Source organism: Mesocricetus auratus, unplaced genomic scaffold, assembly GCF_017639785.1.
Source record: "Mesocricetus auratus isolate SY011 unplaced genomic scaffold, BCM_Maur_2.0 Super-Scaffold_100025, whole genome shotgun sequence".
Taxonomy (NCBI): Eukaryota; Metazoa; Chordata; class Mammalia; order Rodentia; family Cricetidae; genus Mesocricetus; species Mesocricetus auratus.
This window is the reverse complement of record NW_024429206.1, coordinates 14,043,576-14,067,168: the sequence shown is the minus strand read 5'-3', so window position 1 is coordinate 14,067,168 and position 23,593 is coordinate 14,043,576. Positions and strand designations below refer to the sequence as shown.

Sequence of the window (23,593 nt, the reverse complement as noted above, 5' to 3'; positions counted from 1 at the left end):
CTGGAAGAGCAGTCAGTGCTCTTAACCTCTGAGCCATCTCTCTAGCCCCCCCACCTAGGATTCTTGATTCTTGCTCTCCCCCAGCTCTTTGGAGACATTTGGTTATGCTGGGAGACACTCCTGGTTCTCATGGGGGACAGAGAAGAACGCTACTGGAATCTTAGTGCAGTGATGTTGTTAAACATGCTATGTTTTAATTTTAATTTTTTGTTTGGTTTTCCAAGATGAGGTTTCTCTGTCCTAGAACTCGCTTTGTAGAGCAAACTGGCCTTGAACTCAGAGATTCATCTGCCTCTGCCTCCACTGCTACCTTGTAACAGACTACAAAGGAATGATTCAGCTCTGTCTTAAAAGCTCTCAGCAAATGCCCCCAATTTAGTGAGGCATGGTGGCTCACACCTGTAATCCCAGCACTCTGGGGATGGAGGCAAGGGAATCATTAAGGGCTTGACACCAGATAGTGAGTACAAGGACAGCTCAAACAAAACAGAAAAGCTTGATGGACTCTGGTGGCACACGCCTTTAGTCCCACACTTGCAAAGCAGAGGCAGGCAGATCTCTGAGAGTTTGAGGCCAGCCTGGTGTACAGAGCAAGTTCCAGGACAGGCTCCAAAAGCTACACAGAAAAACCCTATCTTAAAAATAGCCCCCCCCCCCCGACGGTGGTGGCACATGCCTTTAATCCCAGCACTCGGGAGGCAGAGGCAGGTGGATCTCTGTGAGTTCGAGGCCAGGCTGGACCGACAGCCTCCAAAACAATACAGAGAAACCCTGTCTCGTAAAAAAAAAAAAAAAAAAAAAAAAAAAGGAAAAGCACACACTGACATTCTAAGTATGATGACCTGCTTCAGGGTGTGTGATATGGACTGCACCTGACTCCAGCATGTAGGATTCACATAACTACAGGTGCTAATTGCTCACCCTGTACCAGGCTCTGTGTGGATAGCTTTAGTTGCCTCTCCTGTGACTCCATAACCTGTGAGGTGACCTATGGCTCTCTGCTGTTTTAGTAATGAACTATAGAAATGATCCCTGGGCCCGGTGGTGGCGGCACACACTTTTCATCCCAGCACTTGGGAGGCAGAGGAAGGCAGATCTCTGTGAGTTTGAGACCAGCTAGTTCAGGACAGCCTCCAAAGCAATACAGAGAAACCCTGTCTGGAAACCCCCCCTCAATAAAAAGAAGAAATGGTCCCTGAAAGTATAGTCTTTCTCTGCTATTTTAGAAGAAACAAGTTTGTAAGTCCCCAACCTAATACTTGCCTAATCTTATTTTGTTGTCTCAAGGTATGGTTTCTCTTTGTAGCCCTGGCTGTCCTGGAACTCACTTTGTAGACCAGGCTGGGTTTGAACTCAGAGATCTGCCTGCCTCTGCCTCCCACATGCTGGGATTAAAGATGCATGCCACCATTTCCCAGGGCTATATATTCTTTTATTTTTGTGTGTTTGCCTGCATGTATGTGTACCATGAGCATGCCTGGTGCTCAAAAAGGTGTTACAAATGGTTGTGAGCTACCACATGGGTACGGGGAATCTAAACAGGGTCCTCTGGAAGAATAGCAAATGCTCTTACCCAATGAGCTATCCCTCTAGCCCAGATCTCTATATTCTTAGATAGTGGAAATGTATAGATTAAAGGTGGTGCATACCTTTAATCCTAGCATTTGGGAGGCAAAGACAGGCAGAAGTCTGCGAAGCCAGCATGGTCTACATAGACACCCTGCTTCAAAAAGCTGTGGGAATTGAGGATACATTTATTTATAAAAGCAGTAAACAGGCAACAATAGTCACTTCTGGAGACAACTGGGGACTTGGGAACAGTTCTGAAGAACAGCACCCCCTCCCCCAGCCCCAGACAGGTTTTCTTTGTATAACCTTGGCTGTCCTGGAACTTGTAGGCCAGGTTGGCCTCGAACTCTCTGAGATCTGCCTGCCTCCGCCTCCCAAGTGCTGGGATTGAAAGTGAGACATCACTGTCTGGCTTAAGAACAACTTTATACTGTTGAATCTGGAAGCAAATGAATAATCCTCTGTATCCAAAATAAAAATAAAGCCAAAGCAGAGAAACTGTGTTTTTATTTACTCGTCTCCGTTGGTGCTGGATGGAACACAAAGCCTGCTGTAGGCTAAGCAAATGCTTTACCAATGGGCTACATCTCAACTCTGAGCCTAGGTCCTTAAGGAGTACTCAAGATGTCTGGATACTTGTTAGAAAGATTCCAGAAACATACCCAGACCAACCTGCCAACCTGAATCAGCTCATAGGGGATGGTGATGTTTGGGGATCTGTATTCTACAAGCCAGCCTGGTGATTCTTTTTTAATTAATTATTTATTTTTTGAGTTTTTTGAGGCAGGGTTTCTCTGTGGTTTTGGAGGCTGTCCTGGAACTAGCTCTTGTAGACCAGGCTGGTCTCAAACTCACAGAGATCTGCCTGCCTCTGCCTCCTGAGTGCTGGGACTAAAGGCGTATGCCACCATCGCCCAGCCAGTTTGGTGATTCTTAATCCATACACATTCAGGAAACAAAACATTAGACTTCAGTCATCGTCCAGGAGTAATTCCAGCAGGATCCTGTGTTTCTGCAGAAGCAGGAAGGTGACTTAATACGGGAGTGATATCCAGGCTTCTCTGGGGAGCAGAGGTAGCACTGGGGACCCTCCCCAGTTGTGCCTGGTATCTTGTGGATGGTCCTGGTGCATAAGATGCTGAGATGCAGGGCAGATGCAACGTGATAGGAGTGGGACAGACATTAGGCTCCCAAACTACTTTATAGGGTCCAGTGACACAGCACAGCGGAAGGACGCCTGGTTATCACGCACAACGCCCTAGGTGTGAGGCTCAGCACCATTAGAAAGAGGGCAAGCAAAACCACTTTGTACATTGCAGTTCCGGGACAGACCTCTCAAACTCAGGGCCTGGGGGAGTCAGGTAAGCAACGTCTTAAAAACGGCATTTATTGTGTATGACTGTGTCCAAGTTCCACGTTGCCATGTGTGGAGGTCGGGGGACAACTAGGACTGATTCTCTCTCCTCCCACCATGCAGGCTCTGGGGAATGTACGTAGGTGGTCAAACTTGGGGCAGCTCCTTTTCCTGCTGAACCATCTGACATCCAAGGGAAGCAATACTAAGTGGCCTAGTGTGAAACCAACAAGAGGGACTGGTGGGGACTGTGGCAAAGATAGGTCCTGGGTAGTGGTGGCTAAAGCTCAGTACCTGCTCATTGTAGCTCTGCAAGGTGGGCCCAGGGCCCCCTGGGCCTTCCCATTCTTCAAGCAATGCCAGAACTTGCCTGGGTAAGATTCTTTCGAGTCCCTGAGCTCTGAGCCATCTTCAGGGTTTGAGGCCTGGCAAGTTACTTGTGATAGATAGTTAATCTTCACTGTCAATTTGACTGGATTAGGAAGAGCCCAGGGGATTAGGAAAGCACCTCGGGGACTGTGCAAGCATGTCCAAAGACGATTAGCTCAGAAGGCCTCTGACCTAATCAATGGCAGGGAGTCATTCCTCCACAGCATTATTGGGAGGTGGTGAGACATGGGAGGTGGTGTTTGACAGGAAGGTCACTGGGTGAGCATCCTCAGGGACTGTATCTTGCTGTGGTCACTTCCTAGGTCCCCTTGATGCTTGGCTGCTGTGACACACACTGATGCCCCTGATACCCTCTCCATCAAGATGACTGACATCTCTGTGACCACTAGCTGAGATAAATGCTCTAAGTTGCCCCCTTTTGCCCCACTACCTACCTGGTCACGTGACACAAAGGCGTGCTACATTAACTTTCTTGAGCATAGGTTTTGTTTCCTGCATAGGGAAGACTACCATGCTGAGAATGCTGAGGGCCCATGAGGAGCACTCGGTACTTAGGACATCCCACACACCTAATGGCTAGCTAGCCCTGGTTTGTTGTTTCAGACTGACTGACACAATCCCAGACTATTCTTGTCAACATGCACAATCTGATTACAACCATGAAACAATATCAAGAGAAGCTAAACTAACAAGGCATCCTGTAAAACCACAGGTCTGAGCACTTAAAAAAAAAAAAAGTATCTGGGCTGGACAGATGGCTCAGTGATGAAACAATTCTCACAGAACATCCATGTTTGTTCCCAGCACCTACACTGTGGTTCACAACTGCCTGTAAGTTCAGTTCCCAGGTGATGTGATGCCCTCTTCTGGCCATCAAAGGCATGCACATTAAAAAAATGTTAATATTGGTGTAGGGATGTCACTCAGTTCCTAGAGAGCCTGTTCGGCATTGGGGAGGGGGGAGGAGGGCTCTGGATTTCTTTGTTCCCCAGCTCTGCAAAACACCTGGTATAGCAGTGTACCTGTCATCCCAGAACTCGGGGAGACAGAGGCGTATGTATCAGCTGTTCAAAATTCTCCACTACATAGCAAGACTGAGCTACATGAAACCTTTTTTTTTTTCTGAAACAGGATTCCTTTGTGTAGCCTTAGCTGTCCTGGAACTCAATCTGTAAACCAGGCTGGCCTCTGACAGAGATCCACCTGCTTCTGATTCCAGAGCACTGGGATTAAAGGTGTGCACCACCACCACCCAGGTCTTAGAATGTTTTGTGTGTGAGTGTTTTGCCTTGCCTGTATGTCTCTGAACTCCATGTGTGACAAGTCCCCATAAAGGCCAAAAGAGGCTGCTGATCTCCTGGAACTGCACACCTAGGTCTTCTGGAAGAATAGCCAACCGTTCTTAACCACTGGGTCATCTCTCCTACCCTGCAAAATATATATTCTTTATGTTCAATTACACCTAATACAATGTAATATTTTAATCATGAAACAAAAATATTGTGACTAGAGGCTAGCAGGAGCCTAACTTTGAGTTTCTCCTAGAATTAGTGGCTCAGTTGTGTACACAGGTTTCTGGTGACTTTATAACTACCTCCAAAAGAAACAAATGGGTACACAGTTTAACTACAGTCTGTGAAGGCTTCTTTTGAGAAGAAAATTTCCAAACATGTCTTGGAATATAGCTCAGAGGGCGAGTGTCTGGTCAAGTTCCTGGGTTCTATGCCCAGCAACACAGTTTTTGTAGAGTTGGTGGACTGAGTCCAAGGTTTTGGCTGTATCAGGCTAGTGTTTTGTCCCTGATCCCCTGTCTCTCAATTTTTAAAAAGACTGTATTGTGGCTCACCTGACTGGGACATCCTATCAGGCAGTCCAGACCCCACAAACATAGACAGGAAGAAGCAGTGTCCCTTGTGAGTGTATTTTATGCATTACTTATACACACACACACACACACACACACACACACACACACACACACACACACACACACACACACCCCATGGACTGGGAAGGAGGCTGAGGAGGACAGGACAGGAAGCATCCGGGTGGCACTGGCGTGGGGGAGGAGAAAGGACAAAGAGCGCATCTGTCCCACACACCCCACATCCTACCAGGAGGGGGACCCAGAGCTGGAAGAACAGGGAGTGCTTATTCTCACTGAAGAAAGTCTCAAAGTGCAGTGATTTCGTTTTTTTTAAACATCTTCCTTCCACACTCTGCCCCGTAAAGCCCAGTTGCCTGCACAGGCTGTCCTCCAGACAAGGTCATGGGGAAGGGCATAAGGCGAAAGCTCCACAGGGCCAGTAGGAAGCTGAGGACTCAGGCATAATGGGTGCCAGGTGTCAGGGAGTGGTCCCCTCTGTGGTCCAGCTGGTCCTGCAAGCGGGCAAACTCGGCCAGCTCGTTGAGCTCCTGGAACTGCCGGTCTGTCTTATGGCTGACGAGCGAACGGTAGAAGTGAACGGCAAAGACAATGAAAACCAGGCCACAGGGGACCATGATGGCCGTGGAGGCGATGGCTGCCGCCTCACCCGGGGTGATGCCAGCACTGCTGCTGTTGGCGGCGACGGCTGGTTCAGGAGGGCGCTTGGTGGGGCTTGGCTGACCTGAGTGTCTCTTGAGGGGTAAGAACTTGACCCAGCAGAGCAGCACCACCTCGGCCAGGAAGAGCAACGTCCCGATGACGGTGGAGAAGGCCCAGGCCAGCTCGATGTGGCGATGCATGCGCTCGTGGGGGGACTCTTTGACCGAGTTGAGGTTGTGCACGTTACTCACTGCCTCGATGTTGGGGAGGATACAGGTACTGATCATGAGTGCAAAGAGGTGCACGGCCACCAGCACCGTGGTACAGGCGCTGAAGACGATGAGCAGCCCCGGAGGATAGTCGTGGTCCGTATCCAGCTGGACTTCTACCATCGCCACCTAGCGGAGGGGAACAGGGGAGTGAGTGGCGTGCCAAATCCTATTTCCCTTTCCCACCAGACCTGTCATGTGGCCTCTCAGAGACTCTTCCTGGGAATGAGAAAGCCTACCCACTGTGGGTAGAGCAGTAGCAAAAACTACCGACAGGACAGCAAGCATGAACCCATTAACTCTGTATCCTTAGGGAGTGAGTGTCTCTAGCCTTACCATATACAGAAAACAGGTGTGACCTATTAATTCACAGATATTTAGCAACAGAGAGAGTTCCCGGTGTATAGTAAACATCTTCCAAATGGGAATGCTGCCACTGTCAGTGTTGATCATAAATAGTGAAGATGGTAAAGTATATCATGCATACTGTAAGTTTTTTGTTTTTGCTTTTTTTTTTTCCAACAGGATCCCTCTGTGTAGCTCTAGTTGTCCTGGAACTTGCTCTGTAGGCCAGGCTGGCCTCAAACTCAGAGATCCACCTGCCTCTGCCTTGGGAGGTGTTCTTTCATTCTCTCATGTGAATCCTGGGGAATCAAACTCAGGTTGTCAATCTTGGTAGCAGGCACTTTTTTTGTTTTTGTTTTTTGTTTTGTTTTTCTAGACAGGGTTTCTCTATTGAATTGGAGCCTGTCCTGGAACTCACTCTGTAGACCAGGCTGGACTTGAACTCAGACATCCACCTGCCTCTGCCTCCCAAGCTCCCAAGTGCTGGTGTCAAGTGTGATCCACCAACATCCGGCCTGGCAGCTGGCACCTTTACCTGCTTAACTATCTCTCCAGACCAAGAAAACTTTAATATACATTGGGAAAAAAAATGACTGAGTGGCGTTGATACACGCCTTTAATCCCAACATTTGGGAGACATTGACAGGTGATCTCTATGAGTTAGAGGCCAGCCTGGTCTATATAGCTAATTCCAGGAGAGCCAAGACTACACAAAGAAACCCTGCCTCAAAAAACCAAATAAAAACAAATCGGGGCTGGAGAGATGGCTCAGCAGTTAAAAGCACTGGCTGCTCTTACAGAGGACCTAGGTTCAATTCCCAGCACCCACATGGCAACTCACAACTATAACTCCAGTTCCAGGGGATCTGACACCTTCACACCAATGCACATAAAATAAATAATAAAAAAAAAACACTGAACAGTGTTGGCACACACCTTTAATCCAAGCACTCAGGAGGCAGAAGCAGGTGGATCTCTAGGAATTCAAGGCCAGCCTGGTCTACAGAGCAAGTTCCAGGACAGCCAAAGCTACCCAGAGAAACCTTGTCTTGAGAAAAAAAAAAAAAAACACACACCAAAACAACTATCATCCACTATTCCATTTGGCCCCTCACTGTCATATCAAAACCAGGACTCTTTCATGCCCTGCTCTAGGGACAAGGAGCCGGTTGGAAGCTGGAGATGTGATGGTCCATGTCACATCTAGGCCCATTCTGAGAACAAGGTACACAGGCCAACAAGGAAGCGAGGTTTCTTGGAACACAAACGCTCAACGCAGTGGGTATCTTGTCTGGCTCGACAGCCAGCAAGCCCCAGGACAGTCTCTACCAGTGCCAGGACTCACACACTAGTTGCTCCCAAGTTCCCGGGGTTACCAGGGGCATTCTGGGCCTTGCAAATCACCCTCATGTAAAGGAGCCAGTTCATCAGATTTGGGCCAGGAGCAACAGGCAATTGGGTACATTGCCAGGGTCTGCCCATGTGGGCGGGAGGGGGTCAAGGACAACAAAGAAACGGGAAATGACACTATCACGAAAGGAGGCTGGGAATGTAACTCGGTAGACTGCTTGCTTCCCATGCACAAAGCCCTCCGCTCAGTTCCCAACACTGGTATAAACTGTGTGGTGGTTCGTGCCTGTAATCTCAGCACTGGGAAGGTAGAGGCAAGGGGATGAGAAGTTCAAGGTCATCCTTGGCTACATAGCAAGTTTAAGGACAGCCTGAGCTATGAGACCCAGTCTTTAATGAAAACCAAAACAAAATGATGGTAAATGGGGGGGGGGGGGGGTGTGATGTTTGAGTTAATCCACACCAAATACTTGTTTTGTGGGGGCACAGTGAAACCAGTAAAACTGGGTTTTATTAGTATTTAGTTTTAAGTCTACATTCCCATACCCGTCTGTCTCCCTGAAATCCCGTGGTTCTCACCCTCCTGCTGGAGGCAGGCTGCTCAGCCCTGGACCTGCTCCTCAAGTCAGAGCCATCTCAAGTCTCGGAGTTTTGGTTCATATGCAACTCTCTAAGACTGGAGGGGTGAGACTAGGGTCGGAGGAGACATAGCCTAAGAATCTGGAGAAAGGAGTGGATGCCTTCAGTGAAACAGCCCAGTTTGTAGATTCCCAAGACTTTTCAGAACATTCCAACACAATTTAAAGGCTTTTGCCTAAGAATTGTCACAACTAGCAAGGATAAGGATGCTCTTGCCTGAGAATTTATAAACCGGTTCAAGTTCATGTAAATTTGGGGCACTGCCATGAGGATTTTGACCGTTGTTTAAGATTCCCTGGTGGCCTAATGCCAACCCTGAGAATTATTCTGAGCCCATGCGGGCAAGGGAGCCAGGCAACTCAGTCCATGCGGGTAAGGACGGAACAGCAGAGCAAGGCGAGGCTCTGACCCAGTCTCTACCCCTACCTGGAGAAGCTCAAAACCCTCAGCAACAGCACCTCCTCACACCCATACTTCCTCTTCCTGTTTTGGTCTGCTGTCCCGGAACCTGAAACCTGAGAAAGGACAAGCAGGAGAGGCTGAGGGAACAGGTCCACTGAGGTGGAGGGGATGTGCAGAGCTATTCTGTGGGTCTGGTGTTGGGGGTGTTTATGGTCAGGTTTGTGTGCTCTCCTGCACCCCAGCAACCTCCACGTGCCATACTGGCCCCCGCTCTGTAGAGTGTTCAGCACACAGACCCACAACACCAGCCGATTGTGAAAACTGTGCTTCAGGTTACAAGGCCAGTAACCGTGGACAAGTATTTAAACTCTTCCATACCCCAGTTTTGGCCTGCTTATGACTACTGAGCACAAAATGCCCTATAAACATGACCTGACTTACGATAAAGTTTATAGAGTATCAATGATTCTTACTAGTTATTATCATTGTTGGGGCAGAGGCTGCAGCTCAGCAGGAGCATGCTAGCCTAGTGTGGTGAGGCCCTGGGTACCATGCACATACACACAGAATGACAGATAAGACACACCCATTACTCATTTTCAAACAAGGCAACTGCCTCAGAGAAAGGAGATCCACTGCAGACAGGTAGCTATCCTGCTCTAGGGCAGGGCAGGGGGACCTCATAGCCACTCTCCAGCCCATGTGTAATGAGGGTGTGCTTCCTTCACACGGTATGTGTAAATGTTTAGCACAGCAGCCAATAAATCTTAGTTAAAAAGAAAAACAGAGCTAGAGGTGGGCTCCCCAGGCCGGCACACTATTCCTCACTAGGAGCCTGGTATCTCTCTCTCTGAGGCAGCACTAGCTGTCCCCTGATGTGGGCATTAGGGGCAAGTGTACTCCACCCAAGTGACCATCTCTGCAGGACAGCATCACCAGGGCCATAAAACCTAGCCAAGGCACACATGGACTAGGGGCACTAAAAGTCAGTGTCCTCACAGCCTTGGGCTGAGAGAAGGCTGAAGTCCCCAAGGAAAGGGAAGGGTCTGCTACCCACTGTGCTCTGGAAGAAACCCCATTACCCTCATCTACCACTCTGGAAGTCCAACACAGGCTGGCCATATGCACCATTGCCATAGGTAGGACCGAGTTCAACGCCACAGGGCTACACACAAGAAATGATTCTGAATGAGGAATAAGAGGTGGCTGGCATACATCAGGAACCCTGATGAAAACTGTTCACAGGCATAAGAGTCATCTCCCAGTATGATTCCCACTAGGGTTCTGCCCCACAGGGTCAGGGAGTAAGTCAGGGGAGGCCTGGCAGAATCTGGCAGCTGACATCCGGGGGCCCCAGCAGTGTCCCAGAGAGAGCACATCAGATCAGATTGCATGTAGCTTCACAAGGTAAATATAGCAGGGAGCAGGACTGTTAACCCAAAATAAACAGCTCCTAGCCAGCCAGCAGGCCTCCACAAACCCAGCTGCACAGGGCCTAATGGGACAGAAGGGCCAGACCACAGGCCCCAAGTCACACCAGTCTACAGAGTCTCACAGGAGACATTGGGGATCCTGGATCTGAAGCAAAGGCTAAAGAGTACTGATCCTGTGGAGGGCAAGGCCCGCTGGCGTGGTCAAGCATGTGCCCACCCCACTTGAATACCAACCACCTCTTACCTTCCTGCTGGGCTCCATGGAGACCCTGAGCAATCCTGGTACTTTTGAGAGAGCCCCCTCCCTTGCCTTTCCCAACCCCTCTACCCACAGTGGAAAACACAGCTTTCTCCCCCGCCCAGCCCTTCCAGTTCATCCTCCTGTTCATTACCCTCCAGATAGCTGCAGCCGTGGGGAGACCCCCAAGCCCTAGTCACATGGGTTTCCCTGAGTTGTTTGCAACTGCTAACTCCATTCCCAATGCAGACCCTCTACTGAGAGAGATCTGAATCCAGCCCCATGGTTTACAAACTCTCTTGACCACGGCAGTCCAGTACTCCAAATGTTTCTAAAAATAGACATGCACTCTTTTTTATGAAACAGAAACAAAAGTTTCACCGAGCACCACTCGCTCCTGAAGCCCTCCAATGCGTCCATTCTTACAAGCTTGTGCTTGCTACCTTTCCCTCCCCTTGCAGCTCAACGGTTAAAATTTTCACTGAGAATTCCTGAGATGGCAGTTATCACCTCCCATTCTGAAGGAGGGACAATACTGTAGGAAATCAGTCCCTACCCCCTACCCCTACTACAGGGCAAGCCCTCCTAAAGGGTTGGTATTCAGTCTTCCTCAATCCAAGAGGGCAGGTGCAGAAGGACCATCACATGATACTTGGATCACAGTGGGGTATGCTGGACCCCCTAGCTGGCTCCTGAAAAGATGGAGGAGACGCACATCCATTTTTCTGGGGATGGAGATCTTGGTGTCCACACCCATTTTTGTTCTGAGACAGGGTCTCTCTGTTACAGAGATCTTGATGTCATGGAACTTGCTATGGAGGCCAGTCTGGTCTACACAGTTAGCTCCAGGCTAGCCAGGGCTGCATAGTGAGATCCTGTCTCAAAATTAAACAAATAAAAATTAGTAAATCTCGGGCTGGAGAGATGGCTCAGAGGTTAAGAGCACTGACTGCCCTTCCGGAAGTCCTGAGTTCAATTCCCAGCAACCACATGGTGGCTCACAACCATCTGTAATGAGATCTGGTGTCCTCTTCTGGCGTGCAGATATTGTGTTCATAATAAATAAATAAATCTTTTTAAAAAATTAGTAAAGCTTACTTATAAGTTTTAGTGGTGTTTAGAGACCCAGGTTCAGAACAGAGATTGATTGACTAGGGCTTTCCATAATGTTTCATAGGCCTACACCTCTCTACTGATCACACCCATTAACTTACATATCATCTAAGGCCAGTGACAGAGTGCAACAGTCACCTGGAAAACCACACTACCCTGACAGAAAAAGGTGGCTGACCCTAGGGTTAGACTAACATTCCCCAAAGGTGATTATGAAATAACAGTTACATACAAGAATCCTCCCTAAGGGGGTGGGGGACTGATCAGAGCAAAGTATAATGACAAATGAATGAAAATGCCACAACGAAACTCATTACTTTGTATAACTTAAAATTAATTTAAAAAATACTTTTCAGCCGGGCGTTGGTGGCGCACGCCTTTAATCCCAGCACTCGGGAGCCAGAGGCAGGCGGATCTCTGTGAGTTCGAGACCAGCCTGGACTACCAAGCGAGTTCCAGGACAGCCTCCAAAGCCACAGAGAAACCCTGTCTCGAAAAACCAAAAAAAAAAAAACAAAAACAAAAACAAAAACAAAAAACTTTTCTCACCCGGTGTGGTGACATATGCTTCCAGTCCCAGGACTCACTGTCAGCACTCAGGAGGCAGAGGCAGGAGAATTCCTGAGTTTGAGACCAGCCTGGTCTACAGGGTGAGTTCCTGCTACATACACAGAGAAACCCTGTCTTCTAAACCAGGGGTGACAACATACGCTTGTCATCCCAGCACTCAGGACACCGAGCCAGGAAGATTAAGGGCTCCTTGCCAGACTAGACTATAGAGAGACACAATCTCAAAAAAACAAAAATAACAAAGATCCTCTTAAAAAACAAAACAAAAGAAAAGAAAACCATCAACACTGTCTGGTTGTGGTCCCATCTGTCTGAAAGCAAATTAGAAGACCCTCAAATGTTTCATCAGAAAAATCAGCTGATTTCCACTTTAACTTCATATTCCGTTTTCTTCTGACTATCCTCTATTTCTACCCAGTGCACATCAATAAAGCGCTGCCTTGGGAAGTCTACTTCAGAAGAGTGTTTTCCTTACCAGTCAGGAACCCATCGAGGGGAGGGCCCCTCACTGTTCCTAGCTGAGAATTCCAGAAACATGCCGCAGGCACTCGTGAAGTTTCACAAAAGGCTTCTCTGCTGGGCAGATATCAGCCTCCTCTTGGGACATTCAGCAGAGTTCCATTTATACACAGTCCAGCATACAAATCCTGCATGCAGAATTGGGCATCTGGCAGGCTCCAAGGGCCTGGTTATCCACCAGCTAAGGGGGTACTGGCAAGGCAGGGAGCGGAGAAACAGACTCCAAATTAGACACACCAGAACTTGGGCCCTACTAACTGTGATCTGAGCCGCTGAGAACCCTCGTTTCCCCGCGTGGATCCCATGCTTTGAAGAGCTTCTGAGCCTTAGACAAGAACGAAAGAAGGGAGTTCAGGCTCCTTCCAGACACAATAGGGATTGCATAATAACCACTTTTACCATCACTACCACATTCTTCACGCCACTCCTCTGTCTATAACCTTTGCTAGCTCCCTACTGCTCACACAAGTTCAAACTTCCTAACAACCAACCAAGGACCTCTACCATACAGCTTTTTTTGTTTTTTTAAGACAGGATTTCTCTGTGTTGTTTTGGAGGTTGTCCTGGAATTCCCTCTGTAGACCAGCCTGGCCTCGAACTCACAGAGATCCGCCTGCCTCTGCCTCCCAAGTGCTGGGATTAAAGGCGTGCGCCACCAACGCCTGGCATCATACAGCTTTTTTAAAGACAAGGTCTTATTGTGTAGCTATGGCTGTCCTGGAACTCACCATGTAAACCAGGCTGGTCTCAAACTCACAGAAATCCACCTGCCTTCGCCTCCTGAGCACTGGGTTTAAAGCTCTGCACCACCATGCCTGGCTACCATATTGAGTTGGTGTGTGGCACAGCGCTGGTCACACCAGACTCCGTATCTTTCCCTGAATGAAGGCCTGCTGACTGATGCCTGTGACTGCTCTTGCCAGTTCCTCTGACTAGGCTCTTCTCCAAACCTCACTCCACCATTCTCAAGGCTCAGTTGGAATCACATTCTTCTAACTCAGCTAACCCTTCAAAAACAGCCCCCCACACCATGGAAACTCGAATAAACAAGTTTCCTAGATACCAAGGCAGGTATTATAATTTGCAAATTCCAACCCACCAAATCCTTACACCAACCAGGTTGCTATTATCATTACTTCATTTTACAGGTGAGACAGCTGAGATCTAAGTGACTTCCCGCAGATTTTACAGTCTGAAGAGGCTTGGCTGAGATCGGCATCTCAGTTAGATGATGCAGTCCCTGTTCCTACTTCTCTGTCCTAGAGCTCCTGGGCTCTGTGCCCTTACCATCCTCTGATGCATGCCTGTTCTCTCTCTGCCACTCAAAAGGGTCTAACCGTTTTCCCAACCAAGGGACTTCACTGAAGCAAGTCATTCATTGGGGACAACTATGCTTGTAGGAAGAAGAAATGACACTTCTAGATAGTTTTTGCACTGTGGGTAGCCTAGTGCAAGAGCCTTATCAACTCCAGCATTAATGATCATTTCTGGGGATTAGTACCGAGCTATTTCTTGCTCATCTCTGACCTCCAAGTATGTCATAAATACCCAATAATGTCTCATGACTCGAGTGCCTCCTTCCAACTCATTTTCCCAGAAATCTCAGCCAACTTCTAACCTGCTCTGGAACCTGGAACAAAAGGGGGCTGGCGGGTAGAATTTGAGGAGGAAGATAATCCAAAAATAATTGATCCCAGGTCATGGAAAGCATTTTGTTTACTGCCCCAGGCTGACCTTCCCAATTATCGTCCGCTTAGGCTAACGTTACAGCCTGCCCTCCTAAGTTGACTGGACTGCTATGCATCATCATCACAGTACTTAAGAGGCAGGGTCAGGCCCAGGTTGTCAAGTGGTAACCTTACCTACAGACAGACTAAAGGTAGGCTCCAAGGTCACTCTTGGCTCTAGGGACACTACAAAAGATACACATCTACCCTATATTCAGGTTCATTTTGTATCTTGTTGAGTTTCTCCAGATCATAGAAGAACAGAGCACATCAGATCCTGAAATTGCTCGCCACCCCACCCTCAAAACCAAGGGCTCCTGTAATGAATCTTCATTCAAGTCAAGAGACTAGGATCTGTCCACCTTTACACATGAGAAAACTAACTTCAAGGACACTCATCATGTTTCAGGAACCTAGCTGCTCTTCTTTTGTGAAGTTAGGATTGCTCAGTCTCCCCAGGCTTTCTGGAAGACTTTCTCTCACCCTCAGCTATGGATGAGCAGGTGAATTTGGCATCGTGGGCAACCTGGCTAACCCTAGAGAGTAACAGTCATGTCAGCTCCTCCTCTCTTCCAGGTTTGCAGAAGGAAGCCCTCTGGGGGCAGGAAGTTAGTTGTGCTGACTCACAAGCCAAGGGAGAGTAATCCAGGAAACTTGTCATTCTGTTACCATGGCACTGGGGCGGTCAAGCACCCCTTCCTCTCTTGAGGCTCACTCAATGGCTGGGTGTCAGCAGTGGGGGCAGGGCACAATCAGACCTCAGACCATGCATCCAGAGGTCTTAGGCGTCCCCTGCTTCACAGCAAGTACTTAGCTTCCCTCTAAACTGCTGCTCAGCATGGAGGCTGTCCTGGGATTCAACCCTTCCTAGTCTGCAGAGTAGAGATGCCACCGTGAAGTTCAGGAGCCTACTCCACCCAGACTGAGAAAACAAAATTCCCAGACTGGACAGTATGGAGGTGCCCACGCCCACACAAGGTTATTAGCTACCCAGCCTTCTAAAGTCTGCCACTGTTTTTAGCAGGGTCTTTCCTCTTACAGAGGAAGAGAATAAGATAGACTAGGAAGTGTCACCTGAAGGGGAATGTCACCTGGAGAAGGAAGAGGATACAGATGGTAGCTCACCTCCACAAAATGTAACACTTTCTCTTTAGCTTCCAAAGCAGCTTTCTGGCTTTGCTTCTCATTCCTCAGACCTGTGCTACCTGCCATTGGCTGGACACTTATCAAAGCACTGTGGTGACAAGTGGAGAAATACCTAAGCAAGAACTAGTTGCAGCTGGGCTTTAATCCCAGCACTTGGGAGGCAGAGGCAGGTGGATCTCAGTGAGTTCAAGGTCAGCCTGGTCTACAGAGTGAGCAAGTTCCAGGGCAGCCAGGGCTACAACACAGAAACCCTGTCTCAAAAAACAAACTAGTTGCCAGTTGACCTTGGTTCAAGTCCTGTTTACCAGACTAGCTGTGTGGCCCAGGTAAAACCCCTTGACAAGAACTGACTGTTGGGGAGTGAGTTAGCCAGCATAGTGCTTAGCACAGGATCAAAGATAAAAATGTCTAACTCACCAAGCTGTGGTGGCGCACACCTCTAATCCCAGCACTTGGGAGGCAGAGGCAGGCAGATCTCTATGAGTCTGAGACCAGCCTGGTCTACAAAAGCTAATTCCAGGACAGCCTCCAAAGCCACAGAAAAACCCTGTCTGGAGAATTAAAAAAAAAAAAAAGTCTAGCTAAGACCTGGCAGTGGTGGCTCACACATTTGATCCCAGAATTCAGGAGGCAGAGGCAGGTAGATCTCTGAGCCTGCAAACACAGCAAGTTCCAGGACAGCCAGGGCTACAAAGAGAATCTCTTGTCTTGAAAAGAAAAAGAGAATTTTATCATTTTGCCTGAACTACAAACTACCCCTTTATTTTCTCTAAGACAAGGTCTTCATAAGTAGTCCTGGTTGGAAGTCACTACATTATGTATAGGCTGGCCTTGAATTTGTGGGCAATCCTCCTGCCTCTCCCTCCTGAATACTATAATTATAGGCTACACCCAACTCTCCCTCTTTCTCCACTAAAGGGCTCCTTCAACTTCATTTTCAATGTCAGGAGAACTTTTTCCCCTCCCTCAAAGACAGGGTTTCTCTGTGTAGCAGTCCTGGAACTCACTCTATTGACCAGCTGGCTTCAAACTCAGAGATCCTCTGCTTCCCCATCATCCAGTGGTGTCCAAGGAACTTTTTACGAACAGTTTTTATTTACCATTTCAGAAATCATGGTCCAGAGAGGGAAAGACAGTGATTTGCCTGAGGTCACACACACGCAGCAAGTGGTAGCTGGGAGGGGTACCTTCGGTCCTCCCCCTCCGGGCCTTTTCCCGTGGCCCAGGGCACTGTGAGCCTCTAAAGCATCCAGGCTCACTGGCGCACTCATCCACTTGTTCGAAGAATACAGGGAGAGCGACCCAGACACGTTCCCTTCCCAAGAAAACACCAAGGGTGCCAGCCACTCCCTTCCTCAAGGCCAAGGGTTTAGCTAACTCCTGGGGGTGGAGGATGGGGGTGGGGAGGCACGAGTGCTCGTGAAGGGGAGGGAGGCAAACTCCATCCATGCAGGTTGATGCCACCAAAAGATAATAATGTAGTTATGCAGAGCCCTGCTCCTGGCCAACTCCAAGATGTCAGGCCTGAAGGTATTCCCAGAGTTAAACTTCTGGGGCCTAACAGCCTCCAGGGGCGCCTCTTGCAGAGGCTTCTTGTACCATCTTCTTGGGACTTGAGGGGAGGAAAATATGTCTCCTAATCAAGCAAGAGCCCGTTCAAGGGGGAACATGTCCCACCCTCCTCCCCCACACCCAGTGACTCAGAGGCAAGTTTCTGAAGAAGAAACTGAGGATGGGGAGTGGCTGTCAACCCCTAGGCTGAGGATCTTGGAGAATGTGGGGGGGAGGGCGGGGTGGAGTAAGGGGGAATGAGAATGTGTGGAGTCTGGGGAGGTGGAAAGTATTGGGAAATCCCCTCCAATATTTGATAAAGAAGCCTTGGTAATGCCTTGTGGCCTTAGGTGTGTGGGAGGGCCCGGCACAGGGTGGTTCTCATCTCCATCCCCAGACACCTGTCCTCAGTGGGTCAGACCTTGTGCGTTCTCTCTGCCCCCCTGAACACATGCGGGGCAGACTTTTTTTACAAACCAATTTTAGAAAAGCAACACTTTGTGACCCTAACCTCTTTGCCGCGACAAGGTGCCCGTCTGAAAACACCTGCGCCTGTGCATCTCGCTCGGGTCGTCCATCTGTCCCTCACAGCTCAGTGCCTCTGGCTCCCCTCCGGCGCTCACAACGGCTTATCCCAGCTCTTCCCCCTCACCCCAGGCACGCCCAGCCCGCTCCCAACTGTGGGCCCCGTCGGGGCTGCGGGCGGGAGCGGCCGAAGCAGGAAGAGGGGAGGAGGGCAGGGCGGCCCGAGCTCACCATGGCGAAGCCGGAGAGCAGAGCCGAGGTCCGGCTGGAGGCTTTGAGCTTGGCGCGGCTTAAGTAGAGCTTGCGCCAGGACAGCGCCTGCATCGAGTGCTCGTTGAGGCTCATCACCTCGGAGTAACTCTGGCCGATCCAGTCCGGGTAGCTGACGGCGGGCGGTGGCGGCAGCGGTGGGGCCCCCGAGGGCTCCCCGTCCCCGCTGCGGCGGCGGCTCCGGCGGCTGCCGCTGGTGCTGCTGCCGCCGCTCAAGGGAAGCTCGGGATTGCTGCTGCTCGGGGGCGGGGCAGGCTCCGGATGCATGGAGTTCGCTGCGAAGGCGCGGCTGGCGGCGGCCGCCTGCGAGGGCTGCGGCCCCGGGCCGCGCCGCACCTCCGCCTGCTCCCACCCGAGACTGTCGCACCCGGCCGGACGCACCCGAACCTGAGGCCGAGGCAGTGGCGACAGAACCGCTCCGCAAGTTCCAAGCAGCAGCGACCTGAGCCTGCGCGCCGACCGGCGTCCGGTCCCAGGCCGGCACCTCGGCGCGCTCCACGATTGGCCGGCGCCCCGCGATTATTTACATACACCACACCCACTCAAATGCCCCGCCCGCAGGGAGGTGGGCGGTGTCCGTGCGAGTTACGTGCCCCGCGCCGCCTCCGACGGCCCCGCCCACAGCCCCTGGCGCGCCTTCCTGGAAGCGCCTCACGCTGACAGGCCTCGCTTCTCTTTGCAGCTGCTCGTGTGGCTTTGCTCCCGGTGCTCCTGAGTTGGGCCATCCGAGGTCACCTCTGGGCGCCTCCTGAGGCCTGTTTCCTACTTGGAACAAGGTGGCAAAAGGTCTGTTGGAAAAAGATCAAGCGGAGGTCTAGAGTTCAGTCGGTGGTTTATTGAGCGCCTACTGGATGCCAACACTTCAGGCGCTGAGGGCAGGCACTATATTTGCGATTAAGAGGGACAGAGTCTATCCCGGAGTGGACATGTGTGCCTGTAATCTCAGCACAGGGGAAGCTGAGGCAGGAGAATCACCATGAGTTTGAAGGGACAAAATTCCCTGCCCCCTTGCAGCCAGCATTTTAGTAGAAGAGACGTACAAACACCAACGTGTAAATTATAGTTCAGAAGGCTGCAAATGTGTAGGGAAAAATAAAAACGGTAAAAAATAAAAAAATAGTTAACAGGGTTGTCGTGTTGATTTTAGAACGCTAGTCCCCAATGTATTTATTATTTTTTGAGACTACATATCCCTGTCCGGGCTGGGACGTGCTTCGAACTCACACAGATCCATTTGCTCATGCTTCTAGCGTGCTGGCATTGATTTCCTGGGGCTCCATGGAATTTTCTGTTCTGCAGGGCAGACGATAATCACGTCCACACCTTTGGGTCTCCTCTGAACTGAGACTTGGGCTAGCAATGTGAAGAGCCGGGACCTAAAGGGAAGGGAAACAAGAAGTCAGGGGTAGCTGGCTTCGGAATATGGGGGTTGAGGGTGGGGCTCAGGTGAGGTAAGGTACGGGCTAAGGAACTCTTAGGATGTTAACCCAAAGCAGCTGCGCTAACAGTGGTGTCACTGCTCTAACCCCCAGCGTTCAGAACGTTTCTTGGCACACGCTCCACATTGAAGAAATATTTGTTGACTGAATACATGTGGGAAAAACAAGAACAAGGGACAAATTTAGACACCAGTCAAATCCTAAGCACGCGGCACTCCAGGTCTATGGTGTGCTAGTTCACACTCTTGTAAAACCACTAGAGGGCAGCACTCCACACAACCGTACAAGGAGAAGGCCTCCTTCCAAGTTTCTGAGACTCCCCTGGAGGCTTCCTTCCCTGGTTTATAGAGATGGAGAGTTTGGAGTCCGGAGGGTGGCACATGCCTTTAATCTCAGCGAGAAAACGCAAGGCAAGTGGATCTCTGTGAGTTCTAGGCCAGCCACTGCTACATTAAAAAGACCCTGTCTCAATAACAAAATCTAAATGGGACAACAAAAAGTCTCACCCCACTGGGTTTGTTTTGTAGGTGGGCTTTTTTTTTTTTCTTGATACAAGAGTCTCACTATGTGGCTTTGGAGTCCTGGAACTCACTGTGTAGACCAGGCTGGCCTCAAACTCACAGAGATCCTTCTGCCTCTGCCTCCCAAGTGCTGGTATGAAAGGTGTGGGCCACCACACACAGTTTGTACTTATTACTCTTGATTATCATCTGCATCTGGGTTCAAATATCACTTCCCAAAATACATAGCCTCGTGCCAGATGTGTCTGGTCACCCTGATGCCTCTCCTCGAATAGCTCTGATCATGATAGCATCCGTGCTGGGTTCTTTGCCATCAGCTTGACACAAGCTAGAGTCATCCAAGAGGGACTCTCAATTGAGAATAAGCAGCCTTTGGACTGACCCCTAGGCAAGTCTGTAGGACGTTTTCTTGACTGATAATTGATGTGGGATGGCCCAGACCGCTCTGAGTGGTGCTGCCCCTGGCCAGGTGGGTAACCCTGGGCTCCATGAGCACACCAGGAAGCAGCTTTCTTCCATCTCTGCTTCAGTTCTTGCCCTGACATAGAGCCCCCTAGGAAGCGTAAACCTTTTCTCCCCGAGTTGCTTTTAGTCTTGGCTTTTATCACAGCATCTGAGACTGTCTAGCCAATTCGTGTATTGATCTGACACCCACTAAAGCACGAGCACTCTTAGAGTGTGTTTGCATAGAAACAGGTTCAATGAATAAAGTAACAGACACCTTTGGTCCAGAGAAACCCCTAGCTGGAGAGAGGGCCTGAGTTGTGGAGGGAAGTGTCTGGAAACCAGAACGAAAGACCGACTGGTTTAGAGCAATGAAGAGATCTGCCCGTGGGGGCTAAAGAGGGGCCTTTACTGTGGAGATTGTTTTCTCATTGACACATCATAACCCCCTCCTCCCCTTACTATGCTGATTTTGAATTTGATTTTCAATCAGCCCATCTGTATAGATGAGAAAACAGTTTAGCCTGTAGTTCTGGGTTTAATCCTGGCACCACAAAGCAATGCAGGGTGGAGGGAAGGCTCCAAAGCACAGCTGCTGACCCCAAAGTATGGAAGGGCCCACAGTGACTTTTGTCTCCCTTCCTCTGGGTCAGCAGGGACCATGAGCAGACATGAAGCCAGCCATACCTATGCTTCAACAGGTGGAAAACTCGAGGCTCCAACAAGAAAGCTAAAAGGCATGAAACATTGCCGCCAGAGGACAGAGAGGATTGGACCCCAGGATCCTGATTCATCAGTGTCCCCAAGCAAACCTGTGTCTCCCTCAGGTAGCCGGAAGGTAAGCTTTCAACCTCTGGTGTTGCTATCTGAAAGAGAGTCAAGTACAACTTTTCCAATCAATTTTGTGCTCCAGAGTGTAGAGACCCTCCTGAAAGGAAAATGGGGCTCCACTGGGATTGATGGCCATAGCCTGGGGCTGATCAAAACGGCTGGTGAGCCGCCTAGGAGGTAGCAACAGCCTCATCCTGTGGGTAGAAAAAAGTTAACACCCGCCAGGTGAAGGGGAGCTCCCTGGGGTGAGATGTTGTTTATGATCTAATATAGCCACTGAAGATCAGAATGCAAAGCCAGCCACACTACTTAGCTATGGGAGCCGGGCAGTGGTGGCACACACCTTTAATCCCAGGACTCAGGAGACAGAGGCAGATGGATCTCTCTGTGTTCAAGGCCACCAGGGAATACATAAGAGTGAATCAGTCTACAGAGGTCACACCTTTAATCTCAGCCCTAGAGAGGTACATAAAAGACAAGAGCCCATTCATTGTCTCAGGCTGTATTTTGAGATCTCCTCAGCCCTTTGTAGAAGTAAGAGCTACTGGCTTGGCTACTTTGCTTTTCTGATCTTCAGTGTCTTTATTAGCTCATAAACATGTGTCACCACAGATCCCCTGTAATTCCAGCACTCGGGAGACGGGCAGGAGGATCTCTGAGTTTGAGGTCAGCCTGGTCTACACAGCTAGTTCCAGGACAGCCAGGGCCACAAAGAGAAAGCCTGAGTTGGCTCAATGGTTTAGAGCAGTTGCTGCTTTAGTAGAGTATCATGGTTTGTTCTCCAGAACCCACATGGTGGCTCAGAACTGGCTGTTGACTCTAGTTCCAGAGGATCCAATACCCTCTTCTGGCTTCCACGGGCATTTCATGTATATGGTGCACATACTAGCAAGCTAAACACTCAATATACATAAAAACATATGTATTTTTTTTGAGACAGGGTTTCTTTGTATTACTTTGGAGTCTGTCCTGGAACTCACTCTGTAGACAAGGCTGGCCTCGAACTCACAGAGATCCTCCTGCCTCTGCCTCCTGAGTGCTGGGATTAAAGGCATACTGCCCAGCATATATATATATATATATATATATTAAAAAGCCATTCAAGCTATTAAGATTTTAGCAAATTCTTCAGGTAAAGTTTGGGAATCACTCAACTAGCATCTTTAGCATCCAAGTGTTTTGAGTCTACTTCATGCTTAAGATGTGTTGTACTTTTGGCTGCTCAGTTGCAATGTGACCTTGGGCAAATTACTCTCTGAACCTTGGTTGTTTAAGCAAAACTGAGATGTTAGCCTAGCTTGGTGGCTTGTGACTCTAATCCTGACACTTGATAGGCTGAGGTAGGAGGAGTACTTCTGGAAGTTCCAAACTACCCTTGGCTACATAGTGAATTCTAGGCCAACCTCAGCTACAGGCTGGAGAGATGATCAGTGGTAAAAGGCGCTTGACCTTGCAGGGGATCTGGGTTCAATTACCAGTACCCATACGGTGGTTCAGAACCATTTAATTCCAGTTCCAGGGCATCAGACATCGTCTTCTGATCTCGTGGGGCACTTGGCACACCTTTGATACAATACACACACACACACACACACACACACACACACAGAGGAAGACAGATATCTATCAGATGAAATAAATACACTCAAGGCACTGAAAGCCTAAAACAGATCTTCCTCTAAAACCTTCAGAGAAGAGTATCCCTCCTGACACATTGAGGAGACTGGGTGACATCAGAGTGATAAGGCTGCAGTTGTTGGCTGCCTGCTGGCCTCCAGAACTGAGACAATAAACCCGTTAACTGGGCATGGTATCTTACCCCTGTAATCCCAGCACTTGTGAAGCCCTGGTAGGAGATAAGAGTTTAAGGCCAGCCTGGGCTATATAATTAGACCTTGTCTCAAGAAAAAAAAAATAAATGAATGGATCTCTGAACTCTGTAGATTGCAGTGTTTTCTTAATGGCAGCCTGAGAGATTACTCTCAGGACCCTGGAGTGCCCTAAAGAGGAGGCTTTAGCTGACCCAAGAGGTTGAATCCTTATTTCTCAGGGGGCTGAAAGTACATTCAGAAATAAAGAAAAATCACTGAGTAAGTAGGTACACCTGGATTTAGACTCTGGTTTTGTCAGTGTATAACTCAGAGCTACTTTGGGCAAACATCCCAACCTGTCTAGGCTCCATCTGTCAAGTGGGAGTCATGATGGCACCAGGCAGCCAGGGTTGTTACGAGTGTTTTGTGACAGAACATTTGTCTGGCAGTCAGCACAGCGCTCAATAAATGGTGGCTATTTTCCATCTCACGGTCTGTGCCGGGATCAAAGAATGAAGGCAGCTCCATCGCACGCACATGTAATGAATCAGCTGATCTGTATTTACCAAGAGCAGCTCATCTCTGAGGATCCAGACAGGAAAAGCAGGTA

General features: G+C 49.3%; 1 protein-coding gene across 1 annotated transcript; it reads right to left on the bottom strand.

Annotated features, from left to right (window-relative positions):
- Positions 1-2,058: 2,058 nt before the first annotated feature.
- On the bottom strand, positions 2,059-18,437 carry Orai1 (ORAI calcium release-activated calcium modulator 1). Its single transcript, XM_005080640.4, has 2 exons — positions 17,899-18,437; positions 2,059-6,238 (listed from the first exon to the last, which is right to left on the bottom strand). Exons 1-2 carry the CDS (start codon positions 18,202-18,204, stop codon positions 5,636-5,638), a joined length of 909 nt encoding a protein of 302 aa, XP_005080697.1. The 5' UTR covers positions 18,205-18,437; the 3' UTR covers positions 2,059-5,635.
- Positions 18,438-23,593: the final 5,156 nt, after the last annotated feature.

What these genes read in the sequence shown, in the direction of transcription:
- Orai1 (XM_005080640.4), bottom strand. Translation starts at nt 18,204, where the DNA reads ATGCATCCGGAGCCTGCCCCGCCCCCGAGCAGCAGCAATCCCGAGCTT. An exon ending in TGCTCTCCGGCTTCGCCATG is followed by an intron (nt 6,239 to 17,898) that starts GTGAGCTCGGGC and finishes CCCCTCCGCTAG; the next exon opens with GTGGCGATGGTAGAAGTCCA.